This window comes from Panthera leo, chromosome B1 (assembly GCF_018350215.1).
Source record: "Panthera leo isolate Ple1 chromosome B1, P.leo_Ple1_pat1.1, whole genome shotgun sequence".
In the NCBI taxonomy this organism is placed as follows: domain Eukaryota; kingdom Metazoa; phylum Chordata; class Mammalia; order Carnivora; family Felidae; genus Panthera; species Panthera leo.
Genome location: NC_056682.1, coordinates 137,097,013 through 137,117,724, shown reverse-complemented (window position 1 = coordinate 137,117,724; position 20,712 = coordinate 137,097,013). Strand labels below are relative to the sequence as shown.

General features: G+C 35.2%; 1 protein-coding gene across 5 annotated transcripts in view; it reads right to left on the bottom strand.

The window, feature by feature from the left end:
- The window catches only part of LIN54 (lin-54 DREAM MuvB core complex component), a 68,435-nt gene that overhangs the window by 15,244 nt on the left and 32,479 nt on the right, over nucleotides 1–20,712 (bottom strand). For 4 of the 5 annotated variants that reach the window (XM_042936032.1, XM_042936037.1, XM_042936033.1 and 1 more), the window contains exon 5: nucleotides 2,783–2,999. The exons of the other annotated variant lie outside the window; for it this stretch is intronic. In XM_042936032.1, coding sequence (XP_042791966.1) covers nucleotides 2,783–2,999 — 217 coding nt within the window. The remainder of the gene's footprint in view (nucleotides 1–2,782; nucleotides 3,000–20,712) is intronic. 5 annotated transcript variants of the gene reach the window in all.

Sequence of the window (20,712 nt, the reverse complement as noted above, 5' to 3'; positions counted from 1 at the left end):
CCATGAATTATAGAAGCAGTGACATCGGATACCTAATTTGAACTTACTTCCTGTTCTGAGTCTCTTCAGTTACTTCAGTTTTATTTGGTTAAGTTATACTAACCACTACAGACTGATCTCAGCAGTACTAAAAAGAATTAAAGGAAATTATAAGACTGAATTCCTGCTTGGAACACAGAAGAACAGACTCCCTACTCCACTTGCTCCTTGGAGAAGAGATGCTGGCCATTGTTCCATGGACACATACAGCAGTGATTCTGAAGTGACTCCAACAACCAGAGAAGGTAAGAATTTCCTGGTGGTCTCTGAAGCAAAGGGAAGGAGCGTGTGGCCTGCCTTCAGTCACATGAAATGACAGATGCAGATGATTTTTATTTGGATAATAAAGAAAGGGTTAACTGTCTCCGTGTGTGTGTGTGCGTGTGCACGCACCCGCGTGCGCGCGCACACATGCACACAGGACTAGAAAATCTGGGAACTCTAGGTTTACGTTAGCTTTGCATCTGCATGCTGAGTTTTCACTAAAACCTGGGAAATGAAGACAATAAAAAATGAAATGGCCAGAAAAGAGAACATTACAAATCACCTAGGGAAAGGGGGACATATTAATGTTATAGAACTACATCACCAGTCTCTATTTCTCCTCCCCCTCAACTTTTGAGCACAGTCCCACATTACTATTATTGCCATTTTCATAGAAACTGGAATAATCTTTTCTTTTTTAGTCTTTAACAGAAATTCTGAACAATCTTGTTAGAATAGCCTCATTCCAAATTTTAGAAACCATACGTGCAAGTGTTTAAGGCTTTTTAATTTCTTAAATTGACTTTCTCACCAAGATGGTAGATTATATTCTAAAGAGATTAACCATGAAGTCTTCTGGATCTTTCTAGTGTGTGGCCTGCTATCCAACCAGCAGTTAACATGGTAGAACCTTTGAATACTGGCTTTGGTGGGAAATGTACAAGATGACCCTAACCCCCTTTGGCATAAGGAAATCCCTCACTGGAAATTAAGCCCTTATAAAGACATATTAGTACATTCATGAACGAGAGCAACTAGTTTTCATGTATCTCTAATAAAAATTATAAATTTAATTCATTATTCCTGCAAAATAATATATATTATATATACCTAGGTCTCTTATGGGATAGGAGAACAAAAAAAGAAAAATATGGGTGGACATAAGGGAAATTGCATGGGTGGTTGTGTATGTGAGCGGGCCCGAAAAGGGTATATACAGGAATAACTGAAGGAGCTGGAAAGGTAAAGGGGAGGACAGGGAGGGAAAGTTGAAGGTACAAGGCAAAAAAAGAAAGAAGCAGAGAAATAGAAAAAGGTGTGTGTGGGGAGGCGGGGTGGGTTTCCAGGAGGCAAAGAGCCTAAGTAGAGAGAGGCAGAAAGGTAGATAAAAACTTAGAAAAGGAAGTACCAGTAATTAGAATTATGCAGTATCCAACCTATTCATGTACTCTTCCTGGATCTTTAGCTTCTTTTCTACTTATACCAAAGGCTTATTATTGACTAAAATTAGTGTTAACATCACATTGGAAATGGATCTCAGCATATAGTACACATACAAACACACACATAAAATATAACAACTGTATCTCACGATTGCTTCACATCATTGGGATTATCCAGGTACACTGGACTTGCAGCACCTCTTTTAGTACCCTGCTAAGTTTAAGTACTGAGAGAATATAAAACTTGACTCCCTTAGTCAGCAATATGCAAGTGTCATTTTCCTTTCATTAAGAATACTGTAATAAAAGATTTTCTTCTAAAATCAGCTTGAAGAGGGATTAGAAAATAAAACTACTTGATAGGTCTAATTTTAATAGAATACAAACTAAAATACTGTTTCCTTCACATATCCTCTATTTTCTCCCATCAGTAATTTAAAAAATAGGTTTTTTCTTCCACAGTTTCCCTTAGTGAACTAGCTATCGGCAATATGTTGCTCCAACCCTCTGATCCCTTAATCAAAATGAAAGAGGAAACAAGTGATCTTTAATTCTGCTATTTATATCCAGTAAATAATAAGTCATTTACTTGCCATCAACTGCTTTGTGACATTGAAGGGATACGCAGCAGTCTTCCAAGACCAAAAATCAGGCCCTAAATCATAAACCGTCCTGAGCCTTTCACACCATTCAATTGTTAACAAGTAGATAAATATGGAGAGCGGTTATGTGTGTGAGTCTATGTATAGGTATCGGGCGGTAGGAAGGGTTAAACACAAACAGAAAACGGAAGGACTACAAACAGGCATATCCTCCAAAAGTACAACTGAGCAAAATAACAGAACATTTTAAGTGTTTTTTATTAGCAGCTACAGATTCAAAATAAGTAAAGGATGAAAGTGGTGCAAAGTTCTTATTTATCATTTATACCTTGCCTACTAGTCATTTCAATTGACCCAAACCCTATCAAACAGCTTCACAGTTTAGAAAACAAGATAAATAATTTGGTTTCATCTAAATTTGTCCCACTAAAGTAGACGGTAGGCTTACAAACCAGCAATATAATGGCTACGCACAAACTGATGAATAATTCTGATTGTCTGGTAGTATAGTACACCGTGTACCAACTTCTAGCAGAGTGAAATACTGTATTTATATACAACTATGATTCTATTTTGCGGCTTTCTGCAACAGTTGCTGAATTCATACTGTCGGCTGAAATGCCATACTTAATCAGGCTTTCAGCGAGAAAAGGACCAATGTTCTTTAATAATGTTCAAAGAATTAATGACTGTTTTTAAAAAATGGTTACTAACCTTGCTGGAGAGGTTGAGTGTTTGTACTGGGATTCTGACTAACTGGCTGGGTGGAGCTACTGGCTGTTGTGGCAGTAACAAGTCGGACATAATGAAACTTGCTTCCAGGCACTTGAATCTGCTGGACATTGGGAGCAGTTGCCAGAGGAATAATTGTCTTAAACTGTGATGTGCTCACGCCTCCAACAGTGATGGTCTGCACAGCTGATTTCACTGCCTATTAAACAATACAACACGGCTATCGTTAATCTGGGATTGAACTTGCCTACTCTTTTAACTTATGACAATTGCTCAGGTAAAAAAGTATGTTCCTGTATTTCATCAAAAGCTGTTGAAAGGAACAACCTGTTCAAAGAGAAATGAAAAGAATAGTAATGAATACAGGAGTGAAACCAAAATCGGCGAGTTCTACCTTCCATCTCTAGTAGTTACTTCCTTGAGAGTCCAGGTCAGGTGACTTGCTATGAAGAAATCATTACTTAAATTACAAGAACTTACTCAGTTTTGTTAATATTTATAAGAAAAGAATTATTTTAAACCCCAAGAATTTAGCTTCATATTCAACATAGAGAAAAGAGGATGCAGACACTTGGCTTTATTTATTGCTACCCACCAAATTAACTATGACAAATTTCATTTTCATGTGTTCTAAAGAAGAAACCCAAAAGAAAAGCCCATCTTATACCCTCATTAAGTCCAGTCAATTCAACTGTATCTGCAGATACAAATGTAGCCACTAACATATGGGTAAGGGGTCAAATTCAGTCCAAAACTACCCCAATTTTGGTTGTCTAACAAAACGAATTTTGGGAGATTCAAACTTGAGTCAATATAATCATTTTAATCCTTTCCTTCATTCTGATAAACAGCAATGTGACTTCCCAAAAAGCTAAATGAAACATCAGAGGCAGAACAGAATAAAAGTCTCTCAAGATGTCTTCAGTTGGTGTTTAATCAACATACAACAGACTGTCCTATAAAGGTCTAGGCCAGATTCTCAACCAGTTCTATCGTGTTATTTTATTATTATATCCCCACCTATTTGTCAAAGAGCCCTCATGCTAAAAGACCATTCACTGATGTTGGAAATCTATATTATGTGGATAATAATTTATGAAAGAATAATTCTTAAGAATTTGAACATTTTCATAAAAGCCTAGAAGAGAGAGAAAGAGAGACAGAGAGACAGAGAGAGAGAGAGAGGAATTCATTTAGCATGGAAACTCTACAAGCAATAGTCAAAGGAGATTACTTCATAAAACGAGTCACACATTATCACTGGGCAGCGGTACCACAACGCAGATCTAAAATAAAGATAAGAGACAAGAGCCACAACCATCATTCGGTTAAATGAAAATATAAAGCTTAAGAAAAGGGATAAAATGTGTACATATGGAAGCTACTGAAAAATCAAGCAAGCACGAGACAAGTATGTACAATGATGCAAGAGACACGTATCAGCTCAAAATGGGAAAAAAAATACTATCTTAAGGCGCCTCAAGCATAGATTTATTAGATACTTAATATGAATAAAGAATAGTGCTTTTAATACTCTAAGATGAGCTGTTTTAAATCTAGCAGCCACATTATGGGCTAGGTATAGTGTAGCCCAAGGACAGAGCCTAGTTTGGGTACATTTGCATAGCATGCCTTTTTCCAACTCTTTCAACTTTTCTGCATCCTAAGCTTCAAGCTACAACTCTTACAAGATGTACAGAATTGGGTCTTCAAAACAAAAATCAGATCTGACTGTATGTTTAAATCGTTTATGTCTGTATACATCTAACAGACTTACTTAAAGACCTGCATTTAAATCCACTGTTGTACTGTTTTCTATTTGAACCACCTGTTCACTTCCATTCTTTTTTCTCTTTCTTACCTTCTTTTGTGTTATTTTATTATTCCATTCCCCCTCCCTGTATTAGCTTTTTATTTATACATTATGTTGCTAATCTTTTAATGGTGACCCTAGAGATTACAATGGACAATGTAGGAATTAAATCAGTACTTTACACATCACCCAGGAAATGAAAAGAACCACTAAACACGAATACCATTTACTTACTGTTAAGTATTTTAATTCTACATATAATAATTGAAAAAAAAAATTTAATGTTTATTTTTGAGAGAGAGAGAGGCAGAGCATGAGCAGGGGAGGGACAGAGAGAGAGGGAGACAGAATCTATAACAGGCTCCAGGATGTGCCACGCTGACAGCACAGAGCCCAACACAGGGCTCGAACCCAGAAACCGTGAGATCATGACCTGAGCTGAAGTCGGATGCTTAATCAACTGAGCCACCCAGGCGCCCCTCTACATATAATAATTTTAACTCCACAAGGCATTAATTTACATATACTCACAAATTTACCCTTTCTATATCATCCTGCTTCAAAGTACGAATGATTTTCCTTCTGCCTAAAGAGCGCACTTGAGGATTTCCTTCAGTGTGGGTCTGCTGATGAGGAATTCTTTCCATTTTGTTTCTCAAAAAATGTCCAGTTATTTGTATCTCATTTGTTGATAAACTCATCTACTAAATTCTTTTTTTTTAATATTTATTTATTTTTGAGAGAGACAGAGACAGAGCACGAGCTGGGGAGGGGCAGCGAGAGAGAGGGAGACACAGAATCTGAAGCAGGTTCCAAGCTCCAAGCTGTCAGCACAAAGCCTGACACAGGGCTCGAACTCACGGACCAAGAGATCATGACCTGAGCCGAAGTAGGACGCTTAACCAACTGAGCCACCCGGTACCCCTCATCTACTAAATTCTTAATCTCAGTTTTATGTTTTCAATTTGAAAATATTCACCTGATTCCTTTTTTTTAATTGAGGCATACTGGACACACAATGTTCCATGAGTTTCAGGTTCATCAGATTCCTTCTTACAGTTTCTTTCTGCTGAAATTCTTCATCTTGTTACATTTCTGAATATATTAATCTTAGTTATTTTAAAAGTCTGAGTCTGATAACTCCATTATCTATATTTCTTGGTTTTGAATAATTTGGTCTGGTTGCCTGGTGACCTGATGATTTCTGATTCAATGCCAGACATTGTTTACAAAAAATTAAAAGACATACTTTGAGGCTCTGAATGATGTTATATTCCTCCAGGGATAATTCACTTCAGCTTCTGGCATGCAGTTAAAAGTAGGGGCAGATCATCCTAAACCAATCACAAACTGAGCAGTTTGAAGCACAGCTTCAATCTTCCATAGGCCTGGTCTATTTCTGGTTCACTCTTCCCCTATATATTACATCAGTGGTCCCAACTAGGAATGTGGTGTTTACAGGCTTCCACCTCCTTGGCGGGCCTGAAACCAAATTTTTGTTCATGAGATCCAGAAGACTGACAGATCCACTCAGCTCCTTAATCTCTCTGTAGCCACTTTCTGTTCATCACTTCAGTCTCTCAGCCATAACTTACAAATCAGCAAATGATCTAAGAAGTGTCATAGTGAACATGAGGCTGACTTCACTAGGCTTCCCTTTATTTCATGAATGTTACTTCAAACAGATTTTTAAAATATTTTTCCCCTGCTTTTTAGTTGTTTTTAGCAAGACAGTTGGTCTCCAACAAGCTAGTTCTGTACAGCCAAAAATAAAATACCAACTACTTGGGTTTTAATCTAGGCTACAGCACTCCTTTGTTGTGTGACCTTATGCAAGTAACTGAACTTCTCTGTGTTCAGTTTCCTCATCTGAAAATAATACCTTTCTTATAGGACTGCTGCAAGGATTAAATGAGTTAAATCATATGAAGTGCTGATAACATCACATATTATAATGCTCAATAAATGTGAGCTGCTATTTGTATCATCATTATGCCCATTACAGAAGGGAAAAACTGAAGCTCAGAGAGATTAAGAAATTTCCCCAAGGTCATAGAGCTAATACAAAGTAGCAGAGCCAGAATTTGAACCAGACCCAACTCCAAGGGCCATTCTTTTAAGTAAGACATCATAATGCCTCCAACTTTACATGCTTAATCAACAGTTATTAAATGACTTAACAAAACTAAATAGTATCCAGTCCTCAAGAACTGTTAAGAACTAAAGCTGCATATTTGCCTCTAAGAAACTTTGAAACTATTTTTTATTCAGTATGCTGAATATAAGTATAAACACATTTTTTAAATGTTTTTAAGGCAATTTCAGACTCACAAGAAGTTACAAAATGAATACAGAATTCCCATACTTTCCCCAATAGGCTAACATCTTCCATAATCATAGAACATTATCAAAATGTACCAGGAAATTGGTACAATACCATTAACTACAGAACAGAACTTATTTTGGATTTCCGAGTTTTTATATGCATTTTTGGAGGATGTATGCAAAAGACTGTATAGACTTTGTAATCAACATTACCATCAAGATACAAAATTGTTCCATCATGACAAAGAAACTCTCTTGCACTACCCTTCATAGTCACACCCTCCTCCCCAACCCTAACTCTTGACAAACTCTGATTAAATTGCATTTTCCGAACACCTGAAATACTTGGTAACATACAACAGTTACTATTTTTGCAAAAGACAGAAGCACTGGAATACAACTAACTTCTTTGAGGATTTACAAGTTAGTCCCTTCCTTTAAGTACAGTGGTCTGAGAAACTCCATGTGAATGCCCCTCTGAACATACAACATTACCAGAAAAACAGCTAATGTGCATTCAATAAGAATCCTCGGTATCTCTATTTCCTGATTAACATCCTTGACAGCTGGGTTAAAAACCAGCTATCTTAATTTAAATTCAGATAGCAACATTTAACAGGTATTAAGGGGCTGCCCTAAAATACATGGACTTGAAAGATTTCCTTATTTGTACTATTTCCTAAGCTATCTCTATTTACAGATTAATATCATAATTATGTGTTTAAAAATAAATGTCTTTGAACATTATTTTCCAATTAGCAAATGGCAAAAGTCTTTGCTTAATTCAAGTTTACCTATAAGGAAAGGAATAAAACACTCTTCCAGTTCTGCAAATGAGGACTCTTATTCTATCTGGTAAAGCTGGAGAGATAAAGAGGGAGAGAGGGAGGGACAGAGGGGGAGAAAGAAAGAGAAAGAAACAGACTCAACCAATACTCTAAAACAATGAGTTTGCAGAGTTCCATATTTGGTTCTGTTTGTAAATACTGCTTAGAAATCATTGTTTGGACATATGGGCTTTGGTTCCAGTTAGTCTCAGTCTTGTGTGTATTTTGGCAAGCAAACCTAATGCTTTTATATCTTTGTTTCTCTTTTGTACAAGGGAGAACATTACCACTAAATGAAATCTGTATAGCACTTTGAGACACCTGCACAAATCGTACTGTTTCAAACAGATGTTAAGATGGCCTTTGTTTAATCTAATGCAAAATCATAACAATATTTTCCTTAATGCTAACTAGGTAGTGTTTACTAAAGTGTGTTTGTTTCACTGAACATTAGCTCTTCAGGATTAGTTATTACATGAAACAGTCTACTTTGTCAAATTAATTTATGAAACCCTAAAGTAAACAATGTTAAACAAAAGCCTTCTCAGAGTCCTTACTATGCTAATGACCACTATAAAGTTCCTAGATGGGTATGGTATAGGATGCTTCTCAAACTTATTTAACAGTAGCATTTGGAGGGGAAATTTTTCTTTTATTTTTTTTTTTCTTCCTTTCTTTTCTTTCTCTTTTCTTCTTTCTCTTTCTTTCTTTCTTTCTTTCTTTTTCTTTCTTTCTTTCTTTCATATATTGGTGCCAAGAGAAAGACAGACAGTATCATGTAAAGACACCCTACAAACTCATTGTTTTAAGAATACTGGTTGAGTCTGTTTCTTTTTCTTTCTCCCCCTCTCTCCTTCCCTCCCTCCCTCCCTCCTTCTTTATCTCTCCAGCTTTACCAGATAGAATAAGAGTCCTCATTTGCAGAACTGGAAGAGTGTTTTATTCCTTTCCTTATAGGTAAACTTGAATTAAGCAAAGACTTTTGCCATTTGCCAATTGGAAAATAATGTCCAAAGACATTTATTTTTAAACACATAATTATGATATTAATCTGTAAATAGAGATAGCTTAGGAAATAGTACAAATAAGGAAAGTATCACAAAAGCTATAATATAAAATGTTAGCACAGACATAATAAATCCTAAGCAACTTGCACCATAAATATTTGTGAAATCTCTTAAAGTAGCAATCTGTATGTATTTCTACATAGAATATGACTTGAGACTCATTTTGAATCTAGGTAAATGGCAGCTAAGTTCAGCATAATTTTGTAAGAGGAAAGAACTTATGTTTTTCTTTTCTTTTTTATTGAAATATAATTGACATAACACTGTATTAGTTTTAGGTATAAAGAATAATGATTTCATATATGTATATATTGCAAATTGATTACCACAATAAGTTAACATCCATTACTGAACATAATGAGATTTTTCTTGTGATGAGAAGTTTTGGGATCTACTTTTTGAGATCTACTCTCTTAGCAACTTTGAAATATACACTATTGTTAACTAAAGTTATGCTGTACATTACATTCCCAGAACTTATCTTAGAAAACTAACTGGAACTTTGCACATTTTGATCACCTTCACCCATTTTACCCACCACCACCACCCCCACCTCACAGCAAACACCAGTCTGTTCTCTGCATCTATGAGTTCCTTTTTCTTTTTCTTTTTTAAGATTCCACATATAAGTGAGATCACAGTTATTTGTCTTTCTGTATCTGACTTACTTCATTTAGCATAATTCCCTCAAGGTCCTTCCATGTTGTGGCAAATGGCAGGATTTTATTCTTTTTTTTATGGCTGAATACTAGTCCATTCATTATATATAAGATACACCACATCTTCGTTATCCATCCATCTGTCAAAAGACACTTAGCTTGTTTTCATGTCCTGGCTATTGTAAATAATGCTGCAATAAACATTAGAGTACAGACATCTTTTCAAGATGGTTATCTTACTTCCTTCAGGTAAATACCCAGAAATATAATTGTTGGATTGTATGGTAGTTTTATTTTTAATTTCGTGGGGGGTGGGGGGGCTCCACACTGTTTTCCAGGGTGGCTGCACCAGTTTACATTCCCACCAACAGTGCACCAGCGTTCCCCTGACGCTTGTTTCTTGTCTTTGCTAACAGCCATTCTAACGGATGTGAGGTGGTATCTCACTGTGGTTTTGATGTGCATTTCCCAGGTGATGGTGAGCACCTTTTCATGTGCTGACTGGCTATTTGTATGGCTTCTTTGGAAAAATGTCTATTCAGCTCCTCTGCCCATTTTTTAATTGGATTGCTTGGTTCTTCTCAGTTGAGTTCTAGGAGTTCTTTATATATTTTCAATATCGCCCCTTTCAGATATATACTTTGCAAATATTTTCTCCCATTCCATAGGTCACTCTCCCATTTTGTTGATGATGTTCTTTGCTGTGCAGAAGCTTTTATGTTTGATATAGTCACACTTACTTATTTTTGCTTTTGTTGCCTTTGCTTTTGTTGTCAAATCCAAAAAAATCACTGCCAAGACTGATGTCAAAGACCCTTATTATTTCCTTCTAGGAATTATATGGTTTTAGGTCTTATGTTCAAGTCTTTGATCTATTTTGAGTTTATTTTTGTGTATGATAAGATAATAATACAGTTTCATTCTTTTGCATGTAGCTGTCCAATTTTCCTAACACCAGTTACTAAAGAAACCATCCTTCCCCCATTGTATAATTTTGGCCCCTTGGTCATAAATTAATTGACCATATATATGTGGGTTATTTCTAGGCTCCCTACTCTGTGCCACTGATCTGTGTATCTGTGTTTATGACAATACCATACTGTTTTGATTACAACAGTTTTGTAATATAGTTTAAAATCAGGACTTTGTAGGGTTCCATATTAATATAGCTTTTAAAAATTTATGGTGAAATGTTTACAGAGTTTATCATCATGGAAAAACTATGTTTACAATAACCTAATTCCCAAACTTCAGGTTATTAAATAAACCCACCAAGAAGCAAATTTGCAAGCTGTAAAATGCTTCCAGGCTAAGAAACAAATGAGAAGATAAGAAGAGATAAATATTGTATGTATTATACGACTAATGTCAGAGTCAAACCTTGAGATGAGTTCCAGAACTTTCAGCACTCTTCTACTGACTGGTGAAATATTATGAAATAGGCATAGGCATTCTTGTGCTATTTTTTCACAGATATTAAGCCACCTTAAGTGTATTTACAGTTATGAATTACAGTGACAAGGATGAGTAATTTAAATATATTCGTATCTACAGAAGCATTCAAGGAAAGGGTTAAATGACCATAACAGGCAAAATTAGACAACCTGCTCTATAAGCATCAGCCTTATACAAATCAGAAGCCAACCCTACTAAAAATTAAAACATTATCAAGATAGAGTAAATAAAATAGCATGGGATTGGCCTAGGAGCAGAATACTAAAGATCAAAAGAACAGATAAAAGAACCTATATAACAAACAAATGAACAAAGAAAAAAAGAGACAAACAAAAAACAGACTCTTGAATACAGAGAACAAATTGGTGGTTGCCAGAGGGAAGGTAGGTAGGGGGATGTGTGAAATAAAGAGGATTAAGGGCACACTTATTGTGATAAGCACTGAATAATGTATAGAATTGTTTTATCATTATATTGTACACCTGACATTAATATCACACTGTATGTTAATTTACTTCAATAACAAAAAGAAGGGGAAAAAGGAAAAAAAACTACAGAACAATAACTATAGCTACAGATTATGACATAGGTGAATCTTACACATTATGTTGTAAAGCAAGTTTCAAATTATTAAATTAGGTATTATAACAAAAATGATTTTGAAATAAATTATTTGGAGAAGGAAAAGAGCCTATATATAGAACAGTTCATGATGAAAGCTGGCATTTCAAATCAACAGAGAATGATGAGCTATTCGGTAAATGGTACGAATTAGCTATTCGGTCTGAAGAAAAAGAACTGGATCCCTAGAATTCATTCCGTGTAATAAGTTTCAAATAGATCAAAGATTCAACCTTAAGAAAACACCAAAACCAATACTGCCATAAAGCCAGAGACGCAGACCAATGGAACAGAATAGAGACTACAAATAAACCTGCACATATATGGTCAAATGATTTCTGACCAGGGTGCCAAGACCATTCAGTGTGAAAAAGACAAAGGGTGTCAGGAAAACTGGGTATCTACACGCAAGAGAATGAAGTTGGATCCTTTGCCAGGATCCTTTGCCAACATCACATAAAAAAATGAACTCAAAAGAGATCCATGATCTAAATGTAAGATGTAATACTAAAAACCTCTTAGAAGAAAAACATATGGTGATGCTTCATGACATCGGATTTGGCAATGATTTCTTGAATATGAAACTAAAAGCACAGGAAATAAAAGAAAAAATAGACAAACTGGACCTTCATGGAAATATTTAAATTTTGTGCTTCAAAAGACACTGTCAACAAAGTAAAAAGCAACTCAGAGAATGAGAGAAAATACTCACTAATCATATAGCTGATGAGGATTAAGATCCAGAACAAAGAACTTAAAAAAAAAAAAGTTTTTAAAGTGCATTTATTTATTTGGAGAGAGAGAGAGAGAAAGAGAGAGCTCACAAGCACGTGAGGGGAAGAGAGAAGGAGAATCAAAATCCAAAGCAGGCTCCACGCCATCAACAGAGCCTGATGTGCGGCTTGAACTCACAAACTGTGAGATCGTGACCTGAGCTGAAATCAAGAGTCAGACGTTTAACCGGCTGTGCCACCCAGGCGCCCCTAAAGAGAGAACTTTTAAAACTCAAACAAGCAAATGGATTCAAAAATAGGCAAAGAACTTGAAAAAACATTTCTTGAAAGACATACAGTGGCCAATAAATACATGAAAAAATATTTGAACATCACTAATCATTATGGAAATGCAAATCAAAACTACAATGAGATACTACCTCACACCCATTAGGATAGGTACTATCAAAAAAAGTGTTGATGAGGGACGCCTGGGTGGCTCAGTTGGTTAAGCGTCCACTTCGCCTCAGGTCTTGATCTCGCGGTTTGTGAGTTCGAGCCCCGCTTTGGGCTCTGTGCTGACAGTTCAGACAGCTGACAGCTCAGCTGGAGCCTGCTTCGGATTCTGTGTCTCCCTCTCTCTCTGCCCCTCCCCAGTTCATGCTCTGTCTCCATCTCTCAATAATAAATAAACATTTAAAAAATTTTAAAATAAATAAAAGTGTTAATGAGAATATGGAGAGGGGCACTTGGGTAGCTCAGCTGGTTAAGTGTCAGGTCATGACCTCGCAGCTCGTGAGTTCAAGCCCCACGTTGGGCTCTGCGTTGACAGCTCAGAGCCTGGAGCCTGCTTTCAGATTCTGTGTCTCCCTCTCTCCCTGTCCCTCTCCCACTGGCACTCTCTGTCTCTCTCTCTCAAAAATAAATAAATATTAAAAAAATTTAAAAAAAGAATATGCAGAAACTGGAACCCTTGTACATTAATTACATTGTAAAATGGTACAATTGTTGTAGAAAGTACTATGATGTTTCCTCAAAAAATTAAGCACAGCATTGCCATGTGATCCAGAAATTCCACTTCTGGGTATACAACTCAAAGGAATTGAAAGCAGGGTCTCCAAGAGATATTTATACATCTATGTTTATAGAAGGATAATTAAAACGTGGAAGCCACCCAAGTGTCCATCAACAGATGAATACACATAAAATAAAATGTTATTTAGCCTTAAAATGGAAGAAAATTCTGACATATACTACACCACTGGTGAACCTTAGAAACATTACGCTAAGTGAAATAAGCAAAGCAAAAAGACAAATACTGTATGATTCTGCTTACATGAGGTACTTAGAGTAGCCAAAATCACAGAGACAGAAAGTAGAATGGTGGTGTTCAAGAGCTGGTGGGAGGGAAGAATGGCAACTTGTTATGCAATGGGTACACAGTTTCAGTGTTCCAAGAGATAGCATTCTGAAGATGAACGGTGGGGATGGCTGGACACCAGGATGAATGCACTCAATACCACCGAACTATACACTTAAAAATGGTTAAGACAGTAAATTTTATGGTGTGTGTACCCTACCCAAATAGATATCCACTTTGCAAGATGGGCTATGAAAAGCAGTCAGGATAAAAATGATATAGAGGCTAATATTAATTTAACCATTTCATAAAGTTTAAAGAACAAGTCTATCTGTTCTTGTACTTAATGTGTAATAAAAGAATATTGTATGTAAAATAAATAAAATACAGCCAAATAACTTTTAAAAATGAATGCATATTTTATAATATTGGAGTAAGGAAGACTTAACTAGATATAGCTCAAAAACTCAAAATTCATAAAGACACTACAATATTTTAACTAATTTCATGTGCAATATTTCTGCGAGGAACAGAAACAAGACAAAGCCAACTGGGAAAAATGTTTGTAACTACATTAATAACAAACGAGTAATTTCCTTAATATGCTATGGGCTTTTTTCAGTTTTTAGTTCACAAGGAAAAAGAGACAAACCACCCAATGGGCATCAGAGTCCACAGAAGAGGAGTCCAGAAGACACAAAGACATGAATAATTTTTAAAAATATAAATCTATGTGAAGGGCACCTAGGTGGCTCAGTTGGTTAAGCGGCCTACTCTATCTTGTCTCAGATCACAATTTCACCAGTTTGTGGCTTGTGAGTTCAAGCCCCACCCCTGCATGAAGCTCTGTGATGACAGCATTGAGCCTGCTGGGATTCTTTCTCTCCCTCTCTCTCTGCCCCTCCCCTGCTCTCACACACACACACACACACACACACACACACACACTCCCTCTCTCTCTCTCTCTCTCCCTCTCTCTCTCTCTAAGTAAATAAATAAACTTTAAAAAAAGATATAAACCTATGTGAGATCTTTTAATTAGATTGGCAAAGGCTAAAAGTGATGTATTAAACAGGAGAGTACAAAAATAGACTCACTTAAATATAGTCCACTGATCTCTGACAAAGGAGCAAAAATAATTCAATGGAAATAGTTTTTTCAACAAATGGTGCTAGAATAGGACATCCACATGCAAACAAGTGAATCTAAACACAGACACCTCTCATATGGATTCAGACCTAAAACTATAAAACTATGAAGCAAAACAATAAAATTCCTGGAAGAATATATAGGAGAAAATTTAATTTACCTTGGGTTTGGTGATGACTTTTTAGATACAGTAACAGAAGCATGATCCATGAAAGAAAAAACTGGTAAGTCAAACTTCATTAATATTAAAAATTTCTGCTCTGCAAAAGATACTGTTAAGAGTATAAAAGATAAACCACAGACTGGGAGAAAAGATCTGCAAAACACATTGTAAGGTCTAAGATGCAAGAGCCATCTGGGTTCCATTCCAGAAATTCTTGAAACCAAAAAGCACCACAGGAATGCAACCAGCCTATGAAAAACTATAGGATGTACACAACCCAGTTTTGTTTTTTGTTTTTGTTTTTTTTAAAGGGCACGACGTATCTGAATCCCAAACGTATCTGAATCCCAAATTCAAACATAGCATAAAAAAGAAATATAATGATTAGGGAAATCTGAATTAACTAGGTATTTAATAGCATCAAAGGAATGCGGGTAAGTTTAAAAAAGTGTTCCTATCTTTTATATATATAAAGAAATATCTATAGATGAAATGACATGATTTACTTTAAAAAAATGTGGGAGGAGGTTATAGATAAAAACAAGGTAAAACTGATAATTCTGAAGTTGGGTAAAGGACACATGGGAATTAATAATATCCTAACTTTTTAATATTTTTAGGTTTTTAACATATAATTTTAAGTTTGTATAGTACAAAAAGGTCTTAGTAATATGGTCACAGGACCCCACTCGTACTCAATCAACATAATTATAAAAGCATAAAACAAAACCATCAGGAAAAATAACAGAAAAAAGAATAAATTCTCAGTCATTTATTCCTTCTGTTCCATAACCTGGCTAATGGGTACTGGTATGAGGAGCTATAGACAAAATACAACTTCAGGCAACAGAATCAATGGAGCCTACAACCTGTAATCACCTCAACACCACCTCTTATTATTCTTACAACAATCTATGTCAAAGTTTATCAGAAAAACAAACACCCTTCACTTCAAATTGTACTCATTTACAAAAATAATCATCCCCAACTCAAACATGTAAGAGCTTCATGCCAAAAGCTATCAACTTCTGAAACCTCTGTGTCCAAACAGTTCTACCTCAACTTTTTGATACTGTCATTGCTCATATCACTTCCTGTCTGGATATTTGCAAAAAAAATTCAATCATCTTTATGACTCACCTCTATCTGCTACCAGAGACATTGCTAATTTTTTTGCAAATTTCACTTTCACACTTTGACTATAGCTCATTACGACTCAGAAACATTCCATGGGTCTCCATTTAATGACAAAATTAAACCTAAATTTGCTTTGTTTTAAAAATCATCCATAATCTAACCTTATCTTTATATGCTCTCCATTCCCTCCAAAGCATTACTAATGCCAATCAGATTAGTTGTCTTACCATCCTACATGTACAGTAATCTAGTTCAGCTCTAGACCTTCACACTTGTGGCTGCCATCCACTCTAATTTATACCCATACAAAAATCTTAGGATGATTAGAGAAGGCATCCCTGAGCTATCTGTGGTTGAACCTCCTTATACAGGATCTCATACCATCATAAATCTTTTCATGGTTTTGCAATTTTATCTGTTTTTATATTATTTGATTCATTTCTATCATAGTCCCTCTCACCACCTCCTTAGACTTTAGGTTCTATGCATACTCATTGCTCTCTAGTGTTTCATACCACAGCCCCTAAGACATAGTAGATACTGATTAAGTATCTGAGTAAATGGTAAATGAAGAAGTACCAGGATTTATCTTTCTTTAGTTTCAAACCATCTTGTCTATACCACACAAATAAGCACCTATTTCATTACTCATTATTGTTTTACATGCATTCAATTTTGTCTCTCCAACCACTGTAAGCTCTTCTATAGTTTCTACAGCCCCAGCAGAGGGTACACACTCAACTCAATAAATACCAATAGCCACGAAGAGCACAGAATGGAAGAGTGTCTCTCCATCATGGAAAATTTCATTATTGTTCAGGGTCCCAATTTTCTGTCAATTACCTGTACTAATGTAGCACTATTATGCTATATATGTATGGCCGATCATGTAACAGACAGCTTGCTGCTAACCAAAATCCAGAGTCTCTTCTGCTTCCTAGGCATGTAGCTGATTATATTTCCTAACCTCCCTTGTTAAGATGAGGCCATGCAACTCAATTTTAGCTAGTGAGGTGAATGGATGCTATATGCCTATTTCTAGGTCTGGTCCAGAAAAGCCTCTCACATGTGCTTTTCCATGTCTTTTCCCTTCCAGCTGGCTAGAATGGAAATAACTTTCAGAGAGACTGAGAACATCATTCAGTTTATAATTAATTTCAAGCCTATTAAAAATATTAGCAAAATTAAGTTAAAATATACATGTCACATCACTGTTTATAAAACATTCCATGGAATCATATCAACATTGTGATCTGATATCACCAGTATCTATTATATTTTTTAAAACATAAATAAACCATTCTTAAGCAGGTGGAAATTTACATTATTCCCTTTCCTCTGTAAGTTTGTATTTAATTCCATATCCTCTAAAAACTTTATTCTAGTGTAAATTTTTATGCTTGAAATTCTTTTAAAATTCTCTGAAACAAAAAGATGTATATAAATTGAAATTTTGAAAACATTATTTCCTATTACCCTTTTTGTACAGCTCTAAGCATTAAATAATTTTGTCTGTATCAACAAGAGCCAAACTATAGAGACAGCCCAAATGTCCACTGACTGATGAATGGATAAAGAAAATGTGGTGTGTGTACACACACACACACACACACACACACACACACACACACACAGGAATATTACTCAGCCATCAAAAAGAATGAAATCTTGCCATTTGTAACCACATGGATGGAGCTAGAATGTATTATGCTAAGCAAAATAATCAGAGAAAAGACAAATATCATATGACTTCTCTCATATGGAATTTAAGAAACAAAAAAGATGAACATATGGGAAGGGGATGAAGAAAGAGAAGAAAGGGAAACAAACCACCACAAGAGACTCTTGTGACAAAGAACAAACTGAGGGTTGATGGAGGGAGATGGGTGGGAAATGGGCTAGATGGGTAATGGGTATTAAGGAGGGTACGTGTTATGATGAGCACTGGGTGGGGTATGTAAGTGATAAATCACAATTCTACTTCTGAAACCAATACTATTTATATGTTATATGTATATAATTTGGATTGAGTTAATAATTACTGTATATACTTAAAGCAACACAAATATATTATAAATTGTGATTATCACAAATGAAAAAGATTTTATTGGGAGGTATCTCTTATTCAGATGGATGACAGGATTCATTACTTCATGTATCCACGGCTGAATATTATATATTGCAAGAGTGAGAGCTCAGCACCAATTCTACTCCTATTTTTGTTATAAACACTGAAAAACATTATTTTCACATATAAGTATACATGAACAGAAGAATATTTACTATACTACTATACATTAATATTCTGAACTTCTCTTGAATTTTATACCAAAATTTAAATTGTATTCTACTTCCAAAAATTATTCTTGATGATCTGAAAACTCACTTAGGTCCTCCTTTAATTTAGTAGAGAGAAAAAAAAAACTGAAATCAATGTGAGTTACAAGCAAAAAGTTTTAATAATCTTCAGTCATTTGTTTCTAGGGCTTATGTCAAAAATGTTTTTTTACCAAAACCTGTCAAGGTGCACAGGTCATGATTTCACGGTTGTGGGATCAAGCCCTGCATCAGGCTCTATGCTAAGGATGGAACCTGCGTGGCATTCTCTCCACCCCACCCCTGCTCACACTTTCTCTCTCTCAAAATAAATAAATAAACATTTAAAAAAATGCAACTTTTTTTTTTTTAAAAAAGGTCCAGACAGCCATTCCAATAAAATAAGAGGTACATTCAGAGATGACCTAGATGTTGCAACCATCAGATAAGAACTTTAAAATAACATGAAACTAGAGTTCTAGAATGAGAAGAGGGTGGCTCAGTTGGTTGAGATTCCGACTCCTGATTTTAGCTCAGGTCACAATCGCACAGCGATGAGATCAAGCTCTGCACTGGGCTCCACGCTGAGCATGGAGCCTGCTTGAAATTCTCTCCCTCCCTCTCCCTCTGCCCCTCCCCTGCTTATGCATGCTCTCTAAAAAAAAAATAAAAAAATAAAAAAATAGAGTGAGAATAGAGAAAGAATGAGGCAGAAGAAATAAATGAAGAGATAATAGCCAAACAAAAATAAAATAAAATATAATAAATCATAGATCCAAGATGGTTTAAAATCAAGATAAATGTGTATTTAAAAGAAGAAAGCAATAACAACACAGCACATATATGGATACATAATAGTCAAACCACAGAAATCCAAATATAAAGAGAAAATCTTGAAAGCAGGTAGGGAAAATAAAGACACATATACAAAGGAAGAAAAGACAAAAATTACGGCATTACTTCTCACCAAACACTATGCATTCTAGAAGTCAATGGGGTGACATTTTTAAAGCACTGAGGGAAAACTGCCAACCTAGAATTTTTTACCCAATGAAAATATCTTTCTAACAAGTAACAGCAAAATAAGACTTTTTTAGGCAAACAAAAGCTGAGAAATCTCTCGTCAGCAGAATTTTCCTTAAAATTTTAATTTTTCTAAAAATATTAAATTTTCCTAAAGAAAGTTCTTTAGGGAGGAATTTTATACCAAACTAAGATTGGGGCCTACAGAAAGAAAGGAACTGTGTAAGATACAGTTAAAATGAAAATAAATAAGACTTGCTTATTTTTAATTGTATTAAAAGGTAATTTTGTGTAAAGCAAAAACAAAAAATGTATTATGGAGTTCATAACCTGTAAAAGTAAAATGTTTAACAATGACAGCTTATAAAGGATAGGAAAAAAGAAATGGAAGTACTCTATTGTAAGGTTCTTATCCTACATGAAGTGACATAAATATAAAAGTAGACTGTTATAAGTCAAAAATGTAGTATTTGTCACTAGAGCAACCAATAAGTTTTTAAAAGTTTAAACTATAATAAGCCAATAGTGGAGATAATACAAAAAAAAAAAAAAAAGAGTTAAAAAACAAAAGGAACAAATGAGACAAAAAGAAAATAACTAGTAAGATACTAGATTTAAATCCAACCATATCAACAATTATATTAAATATAATGGTCCCAGAGCACCTGTGTGGCTCATTCGGTTGAGTGTCCGAATTTTGATTTCGGCTCATGATCTCTCTGTTCATGGGTTCAAGCCCTGCATCAGGCTCTGTGCTCTTAGCTTTGGATCTTCTGTCTCCCTCTCTCTCTGCCCCTCCCCCACTTGCTTGTGCTTATTTTCTCTCTCTCTCAAAAAATAAACATTAAAAAAAATTTAATATAAATGGTCTATAAATACTGATTTTTAAATATTGACTATGTATCTAATCACCTTGCTAAATTTATACATTAGTTCTAACAGTTCATAGCAGATTCTTAAATTTTACATGCATATAATGGTATGTAATTTGTAACAATTTTTTACTTTCTTTTGAAACCCTATGTCATTTATTTCTTTTTCTTGCAATACTGCATTAACTCAGACCTGCAGCAGAATTGAACATGTGTTGGAAGTGGATATCCTTGTTCAACACTGCACCATAACATGAAGTCTGATGTATTTCCACCTTTTCAAATTATGAAAGTATCCTTCTATTTTTATTGTTTCAAGTATTTTTAACCAAAATGGAGGCTGGCTACCATCAGCATTTTTCCGCATGTATTGAGATGTATTGAATATATTCATAAAATTATTCTTTTTTCT